This window comes from Giraffa tippelskirchi, chromosome 11 (assembly GCF_054371585.1).
Source record: "Giraffa tippelskirchi isolate mGirTip1 chromosome 11, T2T-mGirTip1v1.2.pri, whole genome shotgun sequence".
Classification (NCBI taxonomy): Eukaryota; Metazoa; Chordata; class Mammalia; order Artiodactyla; family Giraffidae; genus Giraffa; species Giraffa tippelskirchi.
The window spans coordinates 64,778,209-64,803,783 of NC_137285.1; the positions used below are offsets into that span (position 1 = coordinate 64,778,209).

At 37.4% G+C, this 25,575-nt stretch overlaps 1 protein-coding gene across 11 annotated transcripts in view; it reads left to right on the forward strand.

Annotated features, from left to right (window-relative positions):
• Window positions 1-25,065, forward strand: part of RBM46 (RNA binding motif protein 46) — a 57,545-nt gene extending 32,480 nt beyond the window's left edge. For 9 of the 11 annotated variants that reach the window (XR_014069190.1, XR_014069192.1, XM_081543267.1 and 6 more), the window contains 2 exons: window positions 12,107-12,166; window positions 24,110-25,065. Coding sequence is in view for 9 of the 11 variants with exons in the window: in XM_081543267.1 (XP_081399393.1) it covers window positions 12,107-12,166; window positions 24,110-24,280 (231 nt within the window). In the remaining 2 variants the exon portion in view is untranslated. The remainder of the gene's footprint in view (window positions 1-12,106; window positions 12,167-24,109) is intronic. The other 2 variants (XM_081543271.1, XM_081543270.1) reach the window with 1 other exon arrangement.
• Window positions 25,066-25,575: the final 510 nt, after the last annotated feature.

The window sequence follows — 25,575 nt, forward strand, 5'->3', positions numbered from 1 at the left end:
TCCTTGTTCTGAGTCCTTGTGTACTCTTCCCTTTTTCTCCTTTTTTGCCTTCTTTTAATGGATTATTTAGTTGCTTTTTTCTGTCTTCCTCTTTTAGCTGTATTAGTCATAGAGTCTTTATTATTCTAGTTTTAACCTTGTGGCCTCCAATATGTATTCTTTTGGGGGGGTTGCACTGCCTGGCATGCAGGATCTTCGTTCCCTGGCCAGGGATTGAACTTGCATCCCTGTGGTGGAAGTCTAGAGTCTTAACAATTGAACTGCCAGGGGAGCCCCCAACGTGTATTCTTAAGTTACTAAAATCTAATATTAATTAGTGCTTTTATTCCATTTCAGGCAATGCAAGGGCCTTAATACACTCTAACTTATTAAATGTTCTCTTCCGATTTTTTATAGTGTCTTGATATTTCCATATGTCTTAAGACTTAAGTTTTAACTCCCACATACATAATTATAATAGTTTTTCGTTAACATAGATTTGTACTGTTTATATATCATTTCCTTTGCTCTTTATTCTCTGAATTACCAAGCATCAACTTGATTAATTCTTTATTCTGCTCAAATAATATCCATTTGTGTTTTCTTTGGTATGAATATGCCAGTGACAGGTTACCTCAGTTTGTTTGCCTATGTCTTTAATTCATCTGCCTTTTGAAAGGGTATTTTTACTATACCAACTGTTACTTTCTATTAATTCTTTGAGGTTGTTAATTCCATTCAGTCTTCAGGCTTCTGTTGTTTCTGTTGAGAAGTCAGCTGAAATTTGCTTATTACGCCTTTTTAAAATTAATTTATATATTTTAATTGGAGGCTAATTACTGTACAATACTGTGGTGGTTTTTGCTGTACATTGACATGAATCAGCCACGGGTGTACATGTGTCCCCCATCCCGAACCCCCGCCTGCCTCCCTCCCCATCCCATCCCTCTGGGTTGTCCCAATGCACCGGCCCCGAGTGCCCTGCTTCATGCATTGAACTTGGGCTGCTGATCTGTTTCACATATGGTAGTATACATGTTTCAATGCTGTTCTCCCAAACCATCCCACCCTCGCCTTCTCCCACAGAGTCCAAAAGTCTGTTCTCTATATCTGAGTCTCTTTTTCTGTCTCTCATATAGGGTCATCATTACCATCTTTCTAAATTCCATGTATATGCATTAATATACTGTATTGGTATCTTTCTTTATGACTTACTTCACTCTGTATAATAAATAGGCTCCAGTTTCATCCATCTCATTAGAACTGATTCAAATGTGTTCTTTTTCATAGCTGAGTAATATCCCATTGTATGTATGTACCACAGCTTTCTTAACCATTCGTCTGCTGATGGACATCTAGGTTGCTTCCATGTCCTGGCTATTGTAAACAGTGCTGTGATGAACATTGGGATACACGTGTCTCTTTCAGTTCTGGTTTCCTCGGTGTGTATGCCCAGCAGTGGGATTGCTGGGTCATACGGCAGTTCTATTTCTATTTTTTTAAGGAATCTCCACACTGTTCTCCATAGTGACTGTGCTAGTTTGCATTCCCACCAGCAGTGTAAGAGGGTTCCCTTTTCTCCACACTCTCTCCAGCATTTATTGTGTATAGACATTTTGATAGCAGCCAAAGCTAGTGGAGGTGATGGAATTCCAGTTGAACTATTTCAAATCCTGAAAGATGATGCTGTGAAAGTGCTGCACTCGATATGCCAGCAAATTTGGAAAACTCAGCAGTGGCCACAGGACTGGAAAAGGTCAGTTTTTGTTCCAATCCCAAAGAAAGGCAACACCAAAGAATGCTCAAATGAACGCACAATTGCACTCATCTCACATGCTAGTAAGGTAATGCTCAAAATTCTCCAAGCCAGGCTTCAGCAATACGTGAATCGTGAACTTCCAGATGTTCAAGCTGGTTTTAGAAAAGGCAGAGGAACCAGAGATCAAATTGCCAATATCCGCTAGATCATTGAAAAAGCAAGAGAGTTCCAGAAAAACATCTATTTCTGCTTTATTGACTATGCCAAAGCCTTTGTGTGGATCACAATAAACTGAAAATTCTGAAAGAGATGGGAATACAGACCACCTGACCTGTCTCTTGAGAAACCTGTATGCAGATCAGGAAGCAACAGTTAGAACTGGACATGGAACAACAGACTGGTTCCAAATAGGAAAAGGAGTACATCAAGACTGTATATTGTCACCCTACTTATTTAACTTCTATGCAGAGTACATCATGAGAAATGCTGGGCTGGAAGAAACACAAGCTGGAATCAAGATTGCTGGGAGAAGTATCAATAACCTCAGATATGCAGATGACACCACCCTTATGGCAGAAGGTGAAGAAGAACTAAAGAGCCTCTTGATGAAAGTGAAAGAGGAGAGTGAAAAAGTTGGCTTAAAGCTCAACATTCAGAAAACTAAGATCATGGCATCTGGTCCCATCACTTCATGGGAAATAGATGGGGAAACAGTGGAAACAACGTCAGACTTTATTTTTTTGGGCTGTAAAATCACTGCTGATGGTGATTGCAGCCATGAAATTAAAAGACGCTTCCTCCTTGGAAGGAAGGTTATGGCCCACCTAGATAGCATATTTAAAAGCAGAGACATTACTTTGCCAACAAAGGTCTGTCTAGTCAAGACTATGGTTTTTCCAGTGGTCATGTATGGATGTGAGAGTCGGATGGTGAAGAAAGCTGAACGCTGCAGAATTGATGCTTTTGAACTGTGGTGTTGGAGAAGACTCTTGAGAGTCCCTTGGACTGCAAGGAGATCCAATCAATCCATCCTAAAGGAGATCAATCCTGAGTGTTCATTGGAAGGACTGATGTTTAAGCTGAAACTCCAGTACTTTGGGCACCTCATGCGAAGAGTTGACTCATTGGAAAAGACCCTGATGCTGGGTAGGATTGGGGGCAGGAGGAGAAGGGGACGACAGAGGATGAGATGGTTGGATGGCATCACTGACTCGATGGACATGGGTTTGGGTAGACTCCGGGAGTTGGTGATGGACAGAGAGGTCTGGCGTGCTGCAATTCATGGAGTTGCAAAGAGTCGAACACGACTGAGTGACTGAACTGAACTGATTCTGACTGGCATGAAATGGTACCTCATCGTGGTTTTGATTTGCATTTCTCTGATAATGAGTGATGTTGAGCATTTTTTCATGTGTTAGCCAGCCATACGTATATCTTTGGAGAAATGTCTGTTTAGTTCTTTGGTCCATTTTTTGATTAGGCTGTTTATTTTTCTGGTATTGAGCTGCATCAGCAGTTTGTATATTTTTGAGATTAAGTCTTTGTCAGTTGCTTCATATGTTGTTATTTTCTCCCACTCTGAAGGCTGTCTTTTCACCTTGCTTATAATTTCCTTAGTTGTGCAAAAGCTTTTAAGTTTACTTAGATCCCGTTTGTTTACTTTTTCTTTTATTTCCATTACTCTAGGAGGTTAGTCATAGAGGATCTTGCTGTGATTTGTGTCAGAGAGTGTTATGCCTATGTTTTCCACTAGGAGGTTTATAGTTTATGGTCTTAGATTTAGGTCTTTAATCCATTTTGAATTTATTTTTGTGTATGGTGTTAGAAAGTGTTCTAGTTTCATTCTTTTATACATAGTTGCCCAGTTTTCCCAGCACCACTTGTTAAAGAGATTGTCTTTTCTCCAGTGTATATTTTTGTCAAAGATAAGGTGTCCATGCTGCTGCTGCTGCTAAGTCGCTTCAGTCGTATCTGACTCTGTGCGACCCCATGGACTCCAGCCCACCAGGCTCCGCCGTCCCTGGGATTCTTCAGGCAAGAACACTGGAGTGGGTTGCCATTTCCTTCTCTAATGCATGAAAGTGAAAAGTGAAAGTGAAGTTGCTCAGTCGTGTCTGACTCTTAGTGACCCCATGGTCTGCAGCCTACCAGGCTCCTCCATCCGTGGGATTTTCCAGACAAGAGTAATGGAGTGGGGTGCCATTGCCTTCTCCGAAGGTGTCCATAGGTGTGTGGATTTATCTTTGGGCTTTCTGTTTTGTTCCATTGATCTGTATTTCTGTCTCTGTGCCAGTACCATACCGTCTTGATGACTGTAGCTTTGTAGTATAGTCTGAAGCCAGGAAGGTTGAGTCTTCCAGTTCCATTCTTCTCTCTAAAGATTGCTTTGGCTATTCAAGGTTTTTTGTATTTCCATACAGATTGTGAAATTACTTGTTCTGTGAAAAGTACCGTTGGTAGCTTCATAGAGATTGCATTGAATCTATAGATTGCTTTGGGTAGTATACTCATTTTCACTATATTGATTCTTCTGATCCACGAACATGGTATATTTCTTTATTTCTGTCATCTTTGATTTCTTTCAGCAGTGTTTTATAGTTTTCTATATATACACTTTTTGTTTCTTTAGGTAGATGTATTCCTAAGTATTTTCTTCTTTTCGTCACAGTGAATGGGATTGTTTCCTTAATTTCTCTTTCAGTTTTCTCAGTGTTGGTGTATAGGTATGCAAGGGATTTATGTGTGTTAATTTTATATCTTGCAACTTTACCATATTCATTGATAAGCTCTAGTAATTTTCTCGTGGTGTCTTTAGGGTTTTCTATGTAGAGGATCATGTCATCTGCAAATAGAGTTTTACTTCTTCTTTTCCAGTCTGGATTCCTTTTATTTCTTTTTCTTCTCTGATTGCTTTGGCTAAATCTTCCAAAACTATGTTGAATAGTAGTGTGAGAGTGGGCACCCCTGTCTAGTTCCTGACTTTAGGGGAAATGCTTTCAATTTTAAACCATTGAGGATAATGTTTGTTGTGTGATAAACATATATGGCTTTTATTATTTTGAGGTAGGTTCTTTCTGTGTCTGCTTTCTGGAGAGTTTTTTAAATCATAAATGGGTGTTGAATTTTGTCAAAGGCTCTCTCTGCATCTGTTGAAATAAGCATATGGTTTTTATCCTTCAATTTGTTAATGTGTATCACATTGATTGACTTATGAGTATTGAAGAATCCTTGCATCCCTGTGATAAAGCCCACTTGGTCCTGATGTGTGATCTTTTTAATATATTGTTGGACTCTGTTTGCTAGCATTTTGGTGAGGATTTTTGCATCTATGTTCATCAGTGTTATTGGCCTGTAGTTTTCTTTTTTTTGTGGTGTCTTTGTCCGGTTTTGACATTAGTGTGATGGTGGCTTTATAGAATGAGTTTGGGAGTTTACCTTCCTTTGCAATTTTCTGGAAGAGTTTGAGTAGGATAGGTGTTAGCTCTGCTCTAAATTTTTGGTAGAATTCACCAGTGAAGCCATCTGGTCCTGGGCTTTTGTTTGTTGGAAGATTTTTTATTACAGTTTCTATTTCCATGCTTGTGATAGTAGTCTCTTATGATCCTTTGTATGTCTGTGTTGTCTTTTGTGATTTCTCCATTTTCATTTGTAATTTTGTTGATTTGAGTCTCCCTTTTTTTCTTGATAAGTTTGGCTAATGGTTTATTTTATTTGTCTTCCCAAAGAACCAGCTTTTTGTTTTGTTGATTTTTGCTGTAACTCCTTTGTTTCTTTTTCATTTATTTCTGCCCTAATTTTTGTGATTTCTTTCCTTCTACTAACCCTGAGGTTCTTCATTTCTTCTTCTTCTTGTTGCCTTAGGTGTAAAGTTAGGTTATTTATTTGACTTTTCTCTTGTTTCTTGAGGTAGGCTTGTATTGCTATGAACCTTTCCCTTAGCCCTGCTTTTACTGAATGCGATAGGTTTTGGGTTGTCGTGTTTTCATTTTCGTTTGTTTCTATGCATATGTTGAGTTCTTTTTTGATTTCTTCCATGATTTGTTGGTTACTCAGAAGTGTGTTATTTAGCCTCCATATGTTTGTATTTTCAGTAGTTTTTCCCTGTAGTTGACATCTAATCTTACCACATTGTGATCAGAAAAGATGCTTGAAATGTTTTCAGTGTTTTTCAATTTACTAAGGCTAGATTTATGGCCGAGGATGTGATCAGTCCTGGAGAATGTTGTGTGTGCACTTGAGAAAAAGGTGAAATTCATTGGTTTAGGGTGAAATGTCCTATAGATATCAATTAGGTTTAGGTGGTCCATTGTACCATTTAAAGTTTGTGTTTCCTTGCTAATTTTCTGTTTGGTTGATCTGTCCATAGGTATGAGTGGGATATTAAAGTCTCCCACTATTATTGTATTACTGTTAATTTCCCCTTTCATACTTGTTAGCATTTGCCTTATGTATTGAGGTGCTCCTATGTTGGGTGCATATATATTTTTAATGGTTTTATTTCTTCTTGGATTGATCCTTTGATCATTATGTAGTGTCCTTTGTCTCTTTTCATGGCCTTTGTTTCAAAGTCTATTTCATCTGATATGAATATTGCTACTCCTGCTTTCGTTTGGTCTCCATTTGCATGAAATAGCTTTTGCTAGCCCTTCACTTTGAGTCTGTATGTGTCCCTTGGTTTGAGGTGGGTCTCTTGTAGACAAGATATATAGGGGTTTGTTTTTGTATCCATTCAGCCAGTCTTTGTCTTTTGGTTGGGGCATTCAACCCATTTACATTTAAGGTGATTACTGATAAGTATGATCCCATTGCCATTTACTTTGTTGTTTTGGGTTCGAGTTTATAAACCTTTTCTGTGTTTCCTGTCTAGAGAAGATCCTTTAGCATTTGTTGAAGAGCTGGTTTGGTGGTGCTGAATTCTCTCAGCTTTTGCTTGTCTGTAAAGCTTTCAATTTCTGTTCTGAGTCTGAATGAAATCCTTGCTGGGTACAGTAATCTAGGTTGCAGGTTTTTCTCTTTCATCACTTTAAGTTATGTCCTGCCATTCCTTTCTGGCCTGGAGAGTTTCTATTGAAAGATCAGCTGTTATCCTTATGGGGATCCTCTTGTGTGTTATTTGTTGCTTTTCCCTTGCTGCTTTTAATATTTGCTCTTTGTGTTTGATCTTTGTTAGTTTGATTAATATGTGTCTTAGGATGTTTTGCCTTGGGTTTATCCTACTTGGGACTCTCTGGGTTTCTTGGATTTGGGTGGCTATTTCCTTCCCCATTTTAGGGAATTTTTCAACTGTTGTCTCCTCAAGTATTTTCTCATGCCCTTTGTTTTTGTCTTCTTCTTCTGGGACTCCTACGATTCAAATGTTGCGGGGTTTAACATTGTTCCAGAGGTCTCTGAGGTTGTCCTCATTTCTTTTAATTGTTTTTTCTTCTTGCCTCTCTGCTTCATTTATCTCCACCATTCTATCTTCCACCTCACTTATCCTGTCTTCTGCCTCAGTTATTCTACTGTTGGTTCCCTCCAGAGTGCTTTTGATCTCAGTTATTGCATTATTCATTATTGATTGACTCTTCTTTATTTCTTCTAGGTCCTTGTTAAACATTTCTTGCATCTTCTCAAGCCTTGTCTCTGATCTGTTTATCTGTAACTTCATTTTGTTTTCAAGATTTTGGATTATCTTTACTATCATTATTCTGATTTCTTTTTCAGGTAGACTCCCTCTCTCCTCCTCTTTTGTTTGGTTTGGTGGGTATTTATTGTGTTCCTTACCTGGTGAATATTTCTCTGCCTTTTCATTTTGTTTAGATTGCTGTGTTTGGGGTCCCCTTTCTGTAGGCTGGAAGTTTTTGTTTCCTCTTTATTGTGGAGCCTGCTCCTTGTGGGTGGGGTTGGACTAGTGGCTTGTCAAAGTTTCCTGGTTAGGGGAGCTTGAGTCTGTTTTCTGGTGGGTAGAGCTGGATGTCTTCTCTCTGGAGTGCAATGAAGTGTCCAGTAGTGAGTTTGGGGGTGTCAATGGGTTTGGTATGGCTTTGGGCAGCCTGTCTTTTAATGCTCATGGCTGTGTTCCTGCTTTGCTGGAGAATTTGCGTGGTAAGTCTTGCTCTGGAACTTGTTGGCTCTTGGGTGGTGCTTGGTTTCAGTGTAGGTACGGAGGCTTTTGGATGAGCTGTCTATTAGTGTTGCCTGGAATCAGGAGTTCTCTGATGTTCTCAAGTTTTGGAGTTAAGCCTCCTGCCTCTGACTTTTCAGTCTTATTCTTACAGTAGCCTCAAGACTTCTCCATCCATACAGCACAGATGATAAAACATCTAGGTTAATGGTGAAACTGTTCTCTACAGCAAGGGACACCCAGAGATGTTCACAGAGTTACATGGAGAAGAGAAGAGGGAGGAGGGAGATAGAGGTGACCAGGAGGAGAAGAGGGGGAATCAAAAGGGCGGGGGGAGAGAGAGAGAGCAATCTAGCCAGTAATCAATTCCCTGTGTGCTCTCCCGAGTCTGGAACACCTAGAGAGGTTCATGGAGTTACCTAGAGAAGAGAGGAGGGAGGGAGGAGATAGAGGTACCAGGAGGAGAAGAGTGGGGAGTCAAAAAGAGGGAGACAGATCTAGCCAGTAATCAGTTCCCTAAGTGTTCTCCACAGCCCAGAACACCCAGAGAGATTCACAGAGTTCAGTAGAGAATAGAAGAGAAGGGGAGTGAGGAGATAGAGGTGGCCTAGGGGAGAAAAGGGAAAGTCAAAAGGGGAGAGTGCAATCAAGCCAGTAATCACACCCCTAAGTGAAAATGGGTACTGAAGATTGGATTCTTAAAGGTACAAAATTGGTAACAAATACCCAAAAGCAAAGATTAAAAATCTAGAGTAGAGGTTAGACTCTCAAAAATACAATTTAAAAATACAAAACAAAATCACAAAAATTATAAAAAAATATATATATATGAAATTTGCTTTAAAAATAGGGTCTTTTTTTGCAAGGTAATATGTTATAAAAATGAAAATTAAAGGAGTAATAAAGAACTAAGTTTTTTTAAAAATTAAAAAGTGATAATAGTAAAAATATATCTAGGAATTTCTGTGGAGCTGTTGTGGGCAGTGTGGGGTCAGTTCAGTTTTAGATAGTTCTTGTTCCAGCTTGTACTTGTTCTTAAGGTCTATAGGCCCCCTCCAGTGCTTACTCAATGTTAACAACAGGATTTTAATATGTTGCACCTGTCACTTCCAGAGCAGTTCTCTCTTATTTGTTATTTTGGCTTCCTCTGTTTGCAAGTCTCTTCTGATTTCTGCCCTGACACAAGGGGGTAAACATGGTCACTTATTTAGGCTGACTTGTTCAGTTCCGTTGTGGAGATGGAGGGACACTGCAAACAAATATTGCTGGCGTGTGTGGGGAGTGCTTGCAGTGAATGGACCACACTGGATGTGCCCCCGCTCACAGAGGTGTGTGCTTTCCAGGTCTACACTGCTCAGGCTCCAGGGTGCTCTGCAGGGCACTGTCCAAAGCAGGCCCTGCCTTTTGTGCACTTCCCAGGTCTAAGCTGCTCAGGTTCTCGGGTACTCCACAAGGGCACAGACTCAGTTGGGCATGCATTTTGTGCCCTTCCCAGGTCTGAGCAGCTCAGGCAACCAGGTGCTTGGCGAGCACACTGTCCCAGGTGGGCTGTGCGTCTTATCACCTTCCTGGTCCCAGCCACTCGGTTTCCCCAGTGTGCCGCGGGAGTGCTGTCTCAGCTGTGTGTCTCCTCTGGGGAGCTGATCTCAGGCTGCCACCCTCCTGGCAGCTGTCAACTGTCCAGGATCCCAGGTAGATGTGGTTGGCAGCTGGTGGCCTGCTCACAGTCTGGTGGAGGGTGCTGTCTCTGGGGCCGAGACTGGAGCAGCCCCTTGCCTTCCAGCTCTGGCTCGCACATGCCTGCCTCTCTGCCTCTGGCGGGGAGCGGGGGGAGGGGGGCTGTATGCAGCCAGCTTGTTCTCCTTTGGTTTCCTGTCAATCTTTTTTTCTGTGAGCGGGCCAAGCTGCACGTTAGAGCCCTCCATGGGAAAGTTCTCTCTCTTTTTTACTTTTCCTCCCTAGTGATCCCACAGTTTGGGTTGCTGTCTCACATTAGCTTCCTCAGACTGCCCTCAGGGCATTCAGGCCTGGTCCTCACCCTAAGGACCCATGATGCTGCCCCGGCCTCCCTGTCTAGCCCCTGCTCGCTAGAGGCGGATGCAAGCGTCTGGGCTACTTCTCCATTGGCAGTTGCGGTTAGGCAACTATTCTGTGCAGGTTCTTTTTCCCCGTTCTGGGTTATGTTGCCCTCTGAGATTCCGGAACTCCCCACAGACTCGCCTGTGCGAGAGTTTCCTACCGTTTGGAATCTTCTCCTCCTTCACGACTCCCTCTCCAGGTCAGGTCTCCATCCCTAACTCTTTTGTCTCTCTTTTTATCTTTTATATTTTGTCCTACCTCCTTTCGAAGAGAATGGGTTGCCTTTCTGGATGCCTGGTGTCCTCCACCAGCATTCAGAAGTTGTTTTGTGGAAGTTGCTCAACATTCAGATGATCTTTTGATGAATTTGTGGGAAAGAAAATGGTCTCCCCCTCCTATTCCTTGGCCATCTTGGGACCACCTCCATTTCTCCTTTATTATAAACTCTTCTGGCTACTTTTAGTATTTTCCTTTCTCCTTTGATTTTCAGAAGTATTATTATGGTAGACTTAGGTGTAATTTTCTTAGTTTTTGTCTTAATTAGAACTTTCACCACTTCTAATCTGCATCAATGTTTTTCACTTGTTTTAGAAAGTTCTAAGTTATTTTGTTTTCTTATATTGCTTTTGTCCCATTTTCTCTGTTTTTCTATATGGTACTCCAGTTATGAATTGTTGGACCATTTTACTGTACCCCACTTATCTACTGTGTTCTTTCTATACTTTTCCATTTTTTTTGTATACTTAGTCTACGTATTTTCTTCAGGCTTGTCTTTTGGCTCATGAATTCCTTTTTCATCTTTGCCTAACATGATAAAGTAATTATTTGAATTTCTCAGTTCTGAAATTTCATTTGATTTTTTTGTTGTGATTTATATTTTTCTTCCAAAATTTTGTCTTGTTTTTCATTTCCTTGAGGATAGCAGTCATAATTATTTTGATGTCTAGTTCTGAAAACTTTGTCTACATTTCCTATAGCTCTTGTTACTGTTGACTTCTGTTTCTTGTGATTTAATCTTTTTATATGATTGATTCTTTTCAACTGAATGCCAGGTATTATATATGAAAAATGTGGTGATGATCTGAAAGCTAGTATGCTTGCTTTAAAAAGGTGACAAAAGGACTGGCAACCCCAGATTGCCTTAATCTTGGCAGGTATTGAGATTTGAATTTAGTCATCTAAATTAAATTAAAATTGGTCTACTTCTAGTTCAGTTTTATTCAGGGTCCTAGACATGCTCCTCAATTCCAGTTTTTGTCCTCTTATCCTCAGAAATTTGTCTGTATCTTGCCATCTTCCTTTGTCTCTCAGATCCCTCTTTAGAACTTGCCAGTCTTTGTAGACAAAACATACCTCCAGAAGATGTGCACACCTCTTTGAGCTTCTTCTTGTCTAAGATCACAGTCCCACAGTTCTTCAATCTTGACCATTCTCTGTGCTTTCAGATAGGTAGCTTTTCTTTTAATAAATGTCTGGGTATTTAGTTCTCACTGGGAAGGGTTGACTAAATACCTAATTTATTACATAAAAATCAGAAAATATGGTGACTTTTTCTGCTGAGTTATCTGTAAGATCAGTATTTAAAAGTCTGTAGTTTTATGTGAATCAAACATTTTTTACTTGTTCATACTTGAATACAGATATCCACCAAAATGGATGGACATTCAAAGTTATACTGTATATAGTTAAATTAGGCTTCAAGTAGATCAAGTTTAGCTGTTAATAAGTGAAATATTTTTTAAGGTTAGTGTTATTTTGGCTATTTATTTCTTTTTAACACAGAGGGAAAGGATGTTGATTGTTTTTCAAATTCACTTAGGTTCTTTGGCTATCCACTTGTCAAAAATTGGGAAATTTCATTTGTTTTTAAAATATTTTTCTTATTTTATTGGTAGAGTAGTACTTCTTGGAAAAACCAACTAATAAGGTCTTAATTTGTATAGAGAGATATGTTAATTCTGTTAATGTATTAGATCATAGTTTTCATTCCAAAAGCAAAATACTGCTCTTTGTTCATCTTTGCAGAACTTCAGAAATAACTATCACTTGTTTCTTTTCCTCTAAATTTATTTTCATATTTACTGATAAGATAATTTTAATTGAAGTTATCAAAGATTCCATCACTTGCAAGGTAGGGATAACATCAATCTAAAGACTCAATTCTTTTCTGTCTTCACTGCTTACAGACAGGGAGCACAGTCTCTTCAGCCTGGACCTATGTAGAAGAATTTGGAGAAAATAAGCAGGTAAGAAAAAGCTTCTTGGGAATATTAAGTGATATATTTAGTTTTCAGAAAGCTAGTTATAAATTATTCTTACAGTTTTAAGGAGAAATATTTAAAATTGTCCAGTGAAACCGTGTGACAGTTTTTGGTGATTATAGCTTTGTTGATTATAGACACATTATACAAAGTTTTAAAAAGTTAACCTGGTTTCCATATTTTAGGACTTCTCAAAACTTTAAACAGGTTAGTATGTACATTATGAAGCACCAAGGTGACAAACAGTGTTTTAAAGTAGATGCAGTTGAAATAAACGTATCATAAGTAGATTACCTCAGATTTCTCAAACTAACTTGACAATGGAAGTCTGATTTTTTCAGACTTATTAAAGCAAAATTATTATTGATACAGTTTAGAATAACAGTTATATTTATTAGGATTCACTTAGGTTTTTCAATATGGTACTGAGGAGGATAAGTTTTAGTAGGAAATTAAAGGTAATTTAGAGTTTGAGTAAAGGTTATTAGTATCTAAATTCATTGTTACATATAGAGGCAAAAAAAAATGTTGTAGTTCACTGGAAAGTAATCTGTTTGTTCTTGAGTAAGTTTTTTTAACCTTTCTGTACTTCAGTTTCCTCCATGTTAAAGAGAAAATTAGTAGTACTTACCATGTAAGACTATTGTAAGGATTAAATACCGCTGATCTTGTATAGTTATTTTTTGTACTTAGTAAGTACTTAATAAATATTAACTATAACTCATACTTCAGATACTGTTCATGGGGTTCTTGTGGCAAGAATACTGGAGTGGTTTGCCATCTGTTCCCCCACTAGACCTCATTTTGCAGAACTCTTCACTATGACCCAATCATCTTGGGTGGCCCTACATGGCATGGCTCATAGCTTCATTAAGTTATACAAGCTCCTTTGTCATGACAAAGCTGTGATCCATGAAAGAATCACACTTTTGCATTGGAATGCAAAAGTAGGAAGTCTAGCAATACCTGGAATAGCAAGGCAAATTTAGCCTTGGAGTACAAAATGAAGCAGGGCAAAGGCTAAGAGTTTTGACCAGATGGTCAATACCAAAGTCAAATTGATTATATTCTTTGCAGCTGAAAATGGAGATGCAGCTATACAGTCAGCAAAAACAAGACCTGGAGCTCACTGGCTCAGATCATGAGTTCCTTACTGCAAAATACAGACTTAAATTGAAGAAAGTAGGGAAAACCATTAAACCATTCAGGTATGACCTAAATCATATCCATTATGGTTAATACAGTGGAAGTGACAAAAAGAGTCAAGGGATTAGATCTGGTAGACAGAGTGCCTGAAGAACTATGGACAGAAGTTTGAAATATTGTACAGGAGGCGGTGACTAAAGTCATCTCAAAAAAAGAAATGCAAGAAAGCAAAGTGATTGTCTGAGGAGGCTTTACAAATAGCTAAAGAAAGAAGAAAAGCAAAAGGCAAGGGAGAAAGGGAAAGATATACCCAACTTTAATATAGAGTTCCAGAAAACAGGAAGGATAGATAAAAAGGCTTTCTTAAATGAACAATGCAAAGAGATAGAGGAAAACAATAGAAAAATCTCTTTAAGAAAATCGGAGATATTAAGGGAACTTTTTATGCAAGGATGGTCACGATAAAGGAAGGAAAAAGTAAGGACCTAACAGAAGCAGAAGAGATTCAGAATAGGTATCAAGAATATACAGACAAACTATACAAGAAAGGTCTTAATGACCCAGATAACCATGATGCTACAGTTACTCACCCATAGCCAGACATCCTGGAGTGTGAATTCAAGTGGACTTCATGAAGCATTACTATGACAAAGCTAGTGGAGATGATGGAATTCCAGATGAGCTATTTCAGATCCTAAAAGATGATGTTGTTAAAGTACTGCACTGAATATGCCAGCAAATTTGGAAAACTTAGGAGTGGCCACAGAACTGGAAAAGGTCAGTTTTCATTCCAATTCCAAAGAAGGGCAATGCCAGAGAATGTTCAAACTACCATACAGTTGCACTCATTTCACGTACTAGCAGGATAATGCTCAAAATTCTTTAGGCTAGACTTCAGTAGTATGTGAATTGAAAACTTCAAGATGTACAAGCCAGATGTACAACTTCCAGATGCCTTTTAGAAAAGACAGAGGAACCAAAGATTTAATTTCCAGCATTCATTGTATCGTAGAAAAAGCAAAGGAATTTCAGAAAAACATCTGCTTCTGCTTCATTGACTACATCTAAAGCTTTTCACTGTATGGATCACAACAAACTAGGAAATTCCAGGCTGGATGAATCACAAGCTGGAATCAAGATTGCCAGGAGAAATACTAAGAACCTCAGATATTCATATGATACCATTCTCATGACAGAAATTGAAGAGAATCTAAAGAGCCTCTTGATAAGGGTGAAAGAGGAGAGTGAAAAAGCTGGCTTAACTCAACATTCAAAAAAACTAAGGTCACAACATCTGATCCCATCACTTCATGGGAAATAGTTGGTGAAAAAGCAGAAACAGTTACAAATTTTCTTTTCTTGGGCTCCAGAATTATCTGTGGACAGTGACTGCAGCCTTGAAGTTAAAAGATGCTTGCTCCTCGGGAGGAAAGCTATGAGAAACCTAAGTGAAAGTGAAAGCAGCTCAATCTTGTCTGACTCCTTGTGACCACATGGACTGTGCACGTCCATGGCACTCTCCAGTCCAGAATACTGGAGTGAATAGACTTTCCCTTCTCCAGAGGATCTTCCAGACCCCGGGATCAAACCCAGGTCTCCCTCAATGCAAGTGAATTCTTTACCAGCTGAACCACAAGGGAAGCTACCCAATACTGGATTGGGTAGCCTATCCCTTCTCTAGCAGATCTTTCCAACCCAGGAATTGAACTGGGGTCTCTTGCATTGCAGGTGGATTCTTTACCAACTGAGCTATCAGGGAAGCCCCTAGACAATGTATTAAAAAGATACCACTTTGCCAACAAGAACTGTATGGTCAGAGCTATGGTTTTTCCAGTAGTCACCTACGGATATGAGAGTTGGACTAGAAAGAAGGTTGAGCACTGAGAATTGATGCTTTTGAATTATGATGTGGCAGAAGACTCTTGAGAGTCCCTTGGACAGCAAGGAGATCAAACTGGTCAATCCTACAGAAATCAACCCTGATCATTCATTGGAAGGACTGATGCTGGTGCTAAAGCTGTAATACTTTGACCCCCTGATGCAAAGATCTGACTCACTGGAAAAGACCTTGATTCTGGGAAAGATTGAAGGCAGAGGAGAAAGGGGAAAAAGGAAAAGGTTGCAGCGGAGGATGAGATATTTAGATAGGCTCACCAACTCAATGGACGTGAATTTGAGCAAACTCTGGGAGACAGTGAAGGACAGAGGAACCCAGTGTGCTACAGTCCATGGGGTAGGACATGATTTAGCAACTGAACAGAACAACATACTTCAGATACAAGCAATATATTTTAAGTTTGAAGCTTAAAAGTTTATTTGTATAGATCTTAATCTTAGTTAAAATTATTAAATATGTGATGCTGTTCTCAGAACTGCCTTCCCTACAATTTTTTTGTTCAAATTTTAAATTATGAGGACTGCATTTACTGATGAAAATGAAACTTGACAAGAGTTGCTGTCTTTCCTAGAGCTGTATCTTCACCTTGGCTCAGACAGTTTTTGTAGTGAGCTACAAATTTTAAGCTATACTGAAGCCTAGTTTTGTATGTGTGGTGTCGCTTCAGTCATGTCTGACTCTTTGTGACCTTATGGACTGTAGCCTGCCAGGCTCCTCTGGACCTCGGATTCAGACAAGAATACTGGTGTGTTGCCATGCCCTCCTCCAGGGGGTATTCCTAACCCAGGGATCGAACTGGAGTCTTATGTCTCCTGCATTGGCAAGTGAGTTCTTTACCACTAGTGCCACCTAGGAAGCCTAGTTTGCTATAACTCAGATCATAATTTTCCCTCTCATAGGCTGCTCTTTTATTCCTCTTTTTCCAAATGGTATATAAACTAGCATTAAAAGGAATTTGGCATAATTAAATCTTTTAATACAAAGGTAGCATACTGGAAGTTCTAGGAAGAATTTATTTGGTCTCTTCAGGTTTTTGACAGAAAAGCAGCTAGGTTTCACTTCAGTACAAATAGCTGGACACCTATTATTTTACATTTGGTCCTTTTTGAGCTCTTTTGTTTGTTACATCTTGGCCTCTGAAGACATTTGAGTTCATAATTGCTGTATTTTACATATTTTAAGAATTTTTCTGATTTGTTTTTAATGTTTTCCCATTGTATAGTAATCTTGTTAAAGGTTCTTCCTATTCTGATTTGCACAGTTGTTCAGTGAAATAGCTGTTTCTGTGGTCAAGTTTGGGAAGAACCATGAACTATATATACTCCCCTTGGAAGTTATAATGCATTACAATTAGCATCCGGAATACTGCTAAGTCGCTTCAGTCGTGTCCGACTCTGTGCGACCCCATAGACGACAGCCCACCAGGCTCCGCCGTCCCTGGGATTCTCCAGGCAAGAATACTGGAGTGGGTTGCCATTTCCTTCTCCCAGTGCATGAAAGGGAAAAGTGAAAGTGAAGTCGCTCAGTCATGTCCAACTCCTAGCGACCCCATGGGTCTGCAGCCTACCAGGCTCCTCCACCCATGGGATTTTCCAGGCAAGAGTACTGGAGTGGGGTGCCATTGCCTTCTCCGGCATCCAGAATAACAGTAGTGCGATTTGTTTAGCTGTTAGATCCATCTTTCTTAAAATTTTCCTAAGAAGTTTTTTGGCCCAAGGAATTCTTGTTTCAACAAGAATTGTGTGGGCTGTAGTTTGGGAAACCTTTAAACTAACCCAGATTCACGTCAATGTATGGCAAAACCAATACAATATTGTAAAGTGAAATAAAGAGTCCCATTAAAATAAATCACCAAATAAAAACACCAATTTCTTACTCAAAAAAAAAAAAAACTAACCCAGAGAAATGCTTGGGATTTCTTTATAACTTTTTTGAGGTATAATTAAAATACAATAAAATGCTCATATTTAAAGTGTACACTTTGGTCAGTTTTGCTTCATGAATCTGTGAAATCAAGAAAATGAAGATTTCCATCACCTTTACTATAATCCATTTATTGTTCTGGGTCCTCTTTCCCAGGCAGGCATTGAAACTGATTGCTTTCACTGTAGTGATATTAGTTTGCATTTTCAAGGATTTCAAACCTTTGTTTTGGGGTTTCAGTTATAATCTTTAGATAATTTAGAATAAAACAGCTGTAATTTCTTAATAATAATACTGATAATTGACAAAATGTTTATGATATATCAAAGTTTTTAGAGTAAGAATTTTAAACTCAAATCTTCAAAATTATATGGGAATTACACTGTAATTTTAAAAAATAATTTAATTAAAAACAGCAGTAAATAACTTTCCCTCAAAATTAAATCTGAGAAATGTAATCATCTAGTAAAATCAGAGAATTAATTAACTAGAAGCTTATAAGGAAACAGTTATAGACAGTAACTTTCTTACCCAGCCACCTATTTCTAAGATTATCATATTCAAACCTCCTATAAATCATTTTAAAACAGAAATACTGACCTCAGTTACTCTGTGGGCCTGGTCTTAGAGAAACACATTGGTCATCGTATGTGTATTCTTTGCCCTTACAGTCACCTGACAGGAAAAATTAACTAGGAAATAAAAATACTTTAAAAAAATTTACTTGAAGTAAGAAAAGTAAATGAGGTAAAAATACAAGTAAATTTGGTACTCCTAATGTAGTCCAGTCAAAAATATCACATAAAAATTTAGTTAATGATTTTTAAATATTTCATAGGTTATAGTTGCTTAATAATTACCAATTCTGAAAATGCTTTCCTCTGCTTCACAGTTAGCTCTTGGTCTCCTGTAGTAGGATAGAAATACAGCATAATGAATGGCAAATGTTAATTGTTTTCTAACATACATGATTTTAATGTCTATGTTTGAACCCAGCATTTTTAAATATTCTAGATATTTTAAAGATGAAATTCAGTGGTTCAGTAAAAGAAAGTTATTGAGTTACTATAGTTATGGCTATTAGAGTATTAGAAATTGAAATAAAAAAATGGTAAGATGAAATTTTTTCAAAATTTTGACAGATCTCATAGAAATCTAAAGAAATGCTTAAAATACATGTTAAAGGTGGAAATGTTTTTCATAGGTCAAAACATCGGGTGCTTCACATTGCTGTTGGGAGTGTTAAAATGGCATATAGTTTTCTTGGAAAATCATTGGCAATACCTCAGAAAGTTAAACATAGAGTTTACCATATGACCCAGTAATTCCATTCCTAGCTATTCACTCTAGAGAATTGAAGACATATGTCCACACAAAATTTTGTGCACGTATTCTTTAACAGCATTATTCCTAACAACCAAAGGTGAATGTCCATTGATAAACAAATTGATAAACATAATGCATTTGCATTATCTCTATACAATGGCTATAAAAAAGTTCTGATACATACTACATGGATGAACCTTAAAATCATGCTAAGTCAGTTAAGAAACACCGCCTTAATTATGTAATTTCATTTATATGAAAAATCTATAATAGGCCAATCTGTAGAAACAGAAAAGTGAGTGGTTGCTGGGGCTGGAGGAGATGGAATGGGGAGTGACTGCTAATAGGTACATACAGAGTTTCTGTTGAGGGTCTTGAAAATGTTCTGGAAAGGGGTGTTTGGTTGCATAACTTTGTGAATGTACTAAAAATTACTGAATTGTACACTTTCAAGAGGTACATCGAAAAGAGCAGGTGGGTATCAAGGTAGAATTCATAGAGCTAACAACGAGAAAGAAAAAACCAATTACGAGGAATTTACTTTCTAATGGAAAATTAATTTAAAGGGTGTCTGGTTAGAAACTAAAAGAAAAAGATTAATATGAGAGGATTCTTTCTCGGAACTCCCTTTAAAGTCTCTATTAAGGATTTGTCCTTTGTATGAAACAAAAGCAGCTGACGATTCTGTGATGTTCCATCAAGATGTGTAAGCGAATTAGAAACAGCAAAGCAAGACACACACAGAGAATGAGTTTACCTGTTTCTTAGCTTGCACTGAGAAACATCCTGGTGGTGTTTGTCTCTCATGCTGGACAGAGAAGGGCAGGAGACCAAATTATAGTCACCGCAGAGGTGGCATTGGCAAGCAGGTGGTAAAGGTCCTGCCAGGCTCTGCACTTGCTCCCTGGTCACATGTGGCACCATGGTTATTACTCACCATCCTGCTCACTCCAGACATAGCTTCAGAATCTTCTGGAGTTAAGAGCCCACTTAAGCTTAAGCCTATAAGTCAAATTTACTCTGTAAAAAAGTTTTCATTCAGCATATAAATATGGAATTTTAGAGGATTTGATTAAAATGGTATCTCTAATAAAACATTATATTAGAGAAAGTTACTTGTACATTTTTTGTACAAAAGGGCCTTTTCCTTAAATGAAATATTACATAAAAGTTTAGCATTTAAAGCAAGGGAATGCAGAGCTATGTGGGTTGAACTGCAAAGTGAGGGTGTGGGTAGGTGCAAGCAGAAGCCCAGTAGCATAGTGTCAGTCACTCAGTCATGTCTGACTCTGTGATTCCATGACTATAGTCCACTAGATTCCTCTGGTCAGTGAAATTCTCCATGCAAGAATTCTGAAGTGGGTTGCCATTCCCTACATGAGGGGATCTTCTCAACCCAGGGATCTAACCTGGGTCTCCCGCACTGTGGGCAGATTCTTTACCAACTGAGCCACGAGGGAAGCTTCAGCACTCTCTTTCTCTCACCCTGCCCGCAACACCCTTTTGAAACACTTGCAACCCAGTTTTGAGAAGATTGTCAGAGTAAAAGAGCTCGATCAGATAGAAATAGTACTTTCCTAGGAGTTAGAAGTCCTAATTTTTAACTTGTTTTTTCTCTGTTTACTGTGTGGAATATGGAAAAGTCACTCAAATCAACCGTCTTTTGTCGGTAATATTCTTCAGTGAAAGAGGTGGTTTAAAGTAGAGACTTCTGAGGACTCAAGCTATTCCTATTTAATATTTTGATTTAGAGAACTTAATTAGTAAAAAACTTTATTGATATCAACAGTAAGAAGACAAAACCAATAAGAATGATCAGTAAGTGACCATTGTAGTAAAATATCTAGTTCAAGCCTTTGGGTTCATTTTTATTGCAAGTCACTGTGGTCAGAACCAAGACCTAACCAGGACCCTCATAAATCATAACAAAAGAATCTTTTCATATGCTACATGCAGTGAAGTATGCCTGTAGCCAGCCTTTGCATCTCAGGAGATCTTTGCAACTTGACTTCTGCAATTTAAACAGCTTGGTTGTGTTCCACCAGTCTCTTGCATGCCATAACAAGTAGGAATGTAGCGCCCCATTCAGCAGGCTGTGAGGTTTTCTGTAACTCAGATTATCTGGAGAGCTCTAAATTTTATGATGAAATTTTGTGAAAGTAAAAATGTTAGTCTCTCAGTTGTGTGTGACTCTGCAACCACATGGACTATAACCCACCAGGCTCCTCTGTCCATAGGGATTCTCCAGGCAAGAAGACTGGAGTGGGTTGCCATTTTCTTCTCCAGGGGATCTTCCCAACCCAGGGATCAAACCTGAGTCTACTGCATTGCAGGCAGATTCTTTACCATCTGAGCCACCAGGGAAGCCTTATTAGACATAAGGGAAATACAAATTAAAACCAAAATGAGATATCATTTCACATCACTGGAATAACGGTGATTAAAAGCTCTGGCAATAACAAATGTTAGGTGTGGAGCAACTGGAGCTCTCATATTTTACTGATGAGATTGTCCTGTTGTAAAAGCACTGTTTAGCAGTATCTGTCTCTACCCTATCACCTAGCAATTCTACTCTTAATTTACCCCAAAGAAATGAAAATATGTATTCACAAAACAACTTGTATAAGAATGTATATAACAGCTTAATCATAATAGAGTTAGAAACAACTTAAATTTTTATCTACAGGTAAATGGATAAAGAAATTGTGGTGTATTCATACAGTGGAAAACTATTCAACAATAATAATGAACAAACTCCTGATATAACATGAATGAATCTAGACATAAAAAGTACCTTAAGAATTCATTTTCTATAAAGTTCAAGAACAGACAAAACTAAGCTAATAATGCTGAAATCAGAAAGTGGTTGCCTCCAATAGAAGGGCTCTGAAATGGATAATGGGATCTTCTAGATTGAAGGACATGTTTTATATCTTGCTTTAGGTGTTGTTTACATAGGTTTTTATAGTTAGCAATACTCATTGTAATAAACACATAAGATGTATGCATTTTATTGTATGTAAATTGTGAAAGTCACTCAGTTGTGTCCGACTTTGCGACCGCATGGACTATACAGTCCATGGAATTCTCCAGGCCTGTATACTGGAGTGGGTAGCTTTTCCCTTCTCCAAGGGATCTTCCCAACCCAGGATTGAACCCAGGTCTCCCGCATTGCAGGTGTATTCTTTACCATCTGAGCTATCAGAGAAGCCTCATGTAAATTGTGCCTCAATTTAAATGTAAAATGTACCTCAATTTAAAAAGTGTTAAGACATTTGAATAATTCTCAGTGTAAAACAAATTCTGAAATTGGCTCTATATCATTCCCTTAAGAAGAAGGGGGGAGAGGAGTCCATATCCCAGTCTGAGGCAGAAACAGTGGGATTGAAGAACTAAGGGTACTCATTGGGAAGAAAAAGCAGGGGTGGGCAAGTAAATGTATGTTAGGAGTTTTAATTCATTTGTTAATTTGTTGTTTCATAGAAATCAGTGATGTTTCTGAGTTCTCTTGTCTGTGATACATAAACTATATGTTAGAGGAAATACAGTTCATCTAGATTTATCTCAGGTATTACCTCAAGTTTGGTATGTATTATATTTTCTAGACACCCAGATGTTTTCTGAATATATTTAGAGTTTTAGATTGCAAAAGAAATTTGTTTTGAAATGCTTGTAAACATCTGAAGCTTTTTAATTCCCAATCTTTGCAGTATTAGGGAGAAATTTTTTTTCTTTATTTATCCTCTATGAATAAAGCCATCAAAGTGCCCTTTTAATTTTATATTTTAGTCTCTTTCAGAGCGTGAGACTACAGTGATCATTAGTGTGTTTTTAAATTGAAGGTTTACAGTAGGGGTATATCAAAAATGCAGTTTTTCAGACTTAATGAACACTCTGGCAGTAGCCAGTTGTCTTTGTGAAATCTTCTGAAAATCTCTCTTAGCCACATTCCATGAACAGGCTGCATTAGATCTTGAATAGATATAAACCCAAAGTGAAAGTGATTTCTCTGAAAACTGTGTTTCCCCACATACAAAGTATAACTGTTTAAAGATCTGTTCTTTTAAATCATGTTGTCTGTGATCACATTGTTAAAATTTGAAAGCATGAACTATATGTACATGGCTAATAAGGAATTGATTGTATTTGTGTGATAATCTTTAGAATGAGAGGATAGAATCAGAACTTTTTAAAAAAAACAATTATTAGAATTATCAGAAACACTAAGGTTTCTATTTATACTCAATATTGTAATGCTTCAGGCAAAGAGGATCCTTTAAAAGAAGAAAAAAAATTCTAGAATACCTGGATTTATGCTATTTTATTCTATAATACCTGGATATTAAGAAAGCAAATGGTATCAAAGTAATTCCTTATCCAATTTCAAATTATTGAAAATATTTTTAACTGGATGCCTTGGTATTTGTCTTCTTGTAGCAAACTGCTTTCATTGATCTTATGGTACCATTAAAAGTTTATAAAAATTATTCTAATTAGAGTTTTACAGTGCTAGAAATTAAACTTATATTTAACTGATTTTTATTTTTTCCATTTTTTTTCTTAACTAGGTTCTTTTTGATGTTTCTTGAGCTTATTCCCCTGCAGTTGATCTCATTACTGTTGGCTTACTATTAAGTTCCATGACAATACTAGGTTAATGTTCGCTTTTAGGCCTCATTTATAGTACCAGGAAAATGTAGAAAAAAAACTTGACCTATATATTAGATGACCTAATTTCTTCCATTCCTAGAAGTGTACCTTACCTTTTATAAATAATCATTTTATAGTTATTTTCACACTCTTTTACTTACTCTACACTAAAGAACATAGTTGAGTTTTTGGAAAGTATAGGATTTACACATTTGGTCTTTAATGGTCACATGCATCTCTAAATGTTATAATTAATGAAGCAGGGAATTGCAACTACATAAGATGTTTATTTTGGAACAGTAATATTTCAAATACTGGTTTTCAAAAAATAATTTGGTTTAATTTTTCTATTTCTCAATAGTGTAAGTTGATAATGGTTTCTTGACATTTATGTTATGAAGATGATTCATCTTACTGTTTCATGGTACTGGTAGGATTCTGATACTAAGTTGGTTTGTTGAGTTTGTATAATTGTTTATATTAATATTTAAATAATGAAATAGTAGACAATTTTTGCAATCCAGGGGTAAATGTTTCTGCTGGTTTGATACCTAACACAATTTTAAAAAAGAAGCAAATAATGAATTCAGTGTTCTATGTCTTTTCTTCATGGATGACCAACCCCTTAGTGTCAATACCAGATTTAAAAGGAGCTTCATTGTGAATAGAGTAAGAGAAATCAGAGGTTCTCTTTTTCGGTGATCATAAAGACAAAAACAATTACTAGATATCCAAGAATGCATTCTAATAAGATCTCTGAAGCACTGTGTCAGTGAAAGTTGACATAATACTGACGGATGAAACTGTCAGGATTTGCAATGCAGTTAATGCTGAAATAGTCTTTACCAGCAATATAAAATTATAAGGATTTTGAAAGTTTTAGAACATTATGTTAAACTGTGTTTATAGTTATAATGCTTTGTCTCTTTGAGTTAAATTTGTAACCATAAAGACGTGCAGTATAATTGTTATGTATTTATTTACAGACTACAATTTCCGTCGCAGCTCAATACATCGTCTTTCCCCTGTTGGTGCTACCCTCTCTTCTGGGACTCCCAGCATGCTTCCTTATACTTCAAGGCCTTACTCTTACCCAAGCTACCCCTCGTCACCAACGATACCTCTTGCTAATGGCAGCCATGTTGGACAGCAACTGAATATCTCCAGTCAGGCCTCATTCTTCTGAAGAAAATACTGTAAACAGAAGTATGAAGTTTCTTTGTAAAGCATGCACATTAAAATACTGTTTTATTTTAGAATCGGGTTTGTACATTGGCTTTAAAATGAAAATTATATATTCAACATAGTAAATATCAGTCATAATAAACATCAGAATAACCTACAGTTGTAAAACTTGTAAAAATGCTACAGTTAGTTACTCAGTGATTTCTCTTGATAAAGGTATAACAAACTACTGTTGGTTTTAAACTTTTGGGATTTTAAATAACTTCTGATTCTTGAGGGTCAATAGAACCCAGAAGTTTACATTAAATTTTTTCATTGTAACTTTACTAAATAGAGTTTCACAAGTATTAAAGCAGTTGCAGACAATGGTTGCACTAGATTTGATTACCAAGGATCACTATCTGTATCAGAGATTAGAACAATTATATAACCAGAAGCATCTAACTATTATGTAAAAAGAAATGAAGGGCAAAAAGATTAAGATGCAAATTTTATGCAGTACTAAAGAAAAAGCAGTCTACCATTGTGGTCCTTGGACATAACTATAAATATTTTAGTTAATAATTATTTGTTGTAGAAATAAATTACAATTTTGCTGTTAATGTATTCAAGGTTTTTATAGTTATATGTCTGTTTTTTGATATTCAGTGTATAGTTGAGTAAGAAGTGTTACGGTTTTTTAATGTTGAAATCATGTGTTGTTTAATTTTTGTACTTGAATTCAAATTCTTTGACATTAAATATACAGTGTTTCTAATATGCATGTGTCTCACTTGTTTATTAGTATGCACAAAAAGTTTCATTCTCACAATTGTCTTGACCTTCTAAAAGCCAATTTCCCCTACTTGGTATGCATAGGCTCAGTGTCTTCATCGGGATCAAAGCAAAGGATAGTGCCCGAAGAAAATTAATGGTTTTGTGAAACACACTAACAAAGTCCTTTTTAGGGACAAGTAGAAATATTTTGTTGATTAACCCAGTGATGTTTTCCCCTCTTTTCTTTTGAATAATTAATGAACTCAGGTCATTTGGGCTGTTTAATAGTTTAGCAGCATATATCAGTAATCCGTTTCTAATGGTGGTTTCCGTAAGAGACAAAAATCTTTGCACTGTTTAGATGCCAGATACTAGCTTTGGTAATCATCTCATTGTATGGAATGTAGCATTTTGATAAGTAGAATATTAAATAGCTGCGTATATTTCTTCTACTGAAGTTTTTTCTTTAGCAGAAGTTATTGGAGATAGTAAATTAGTCTTGTTTTCATCC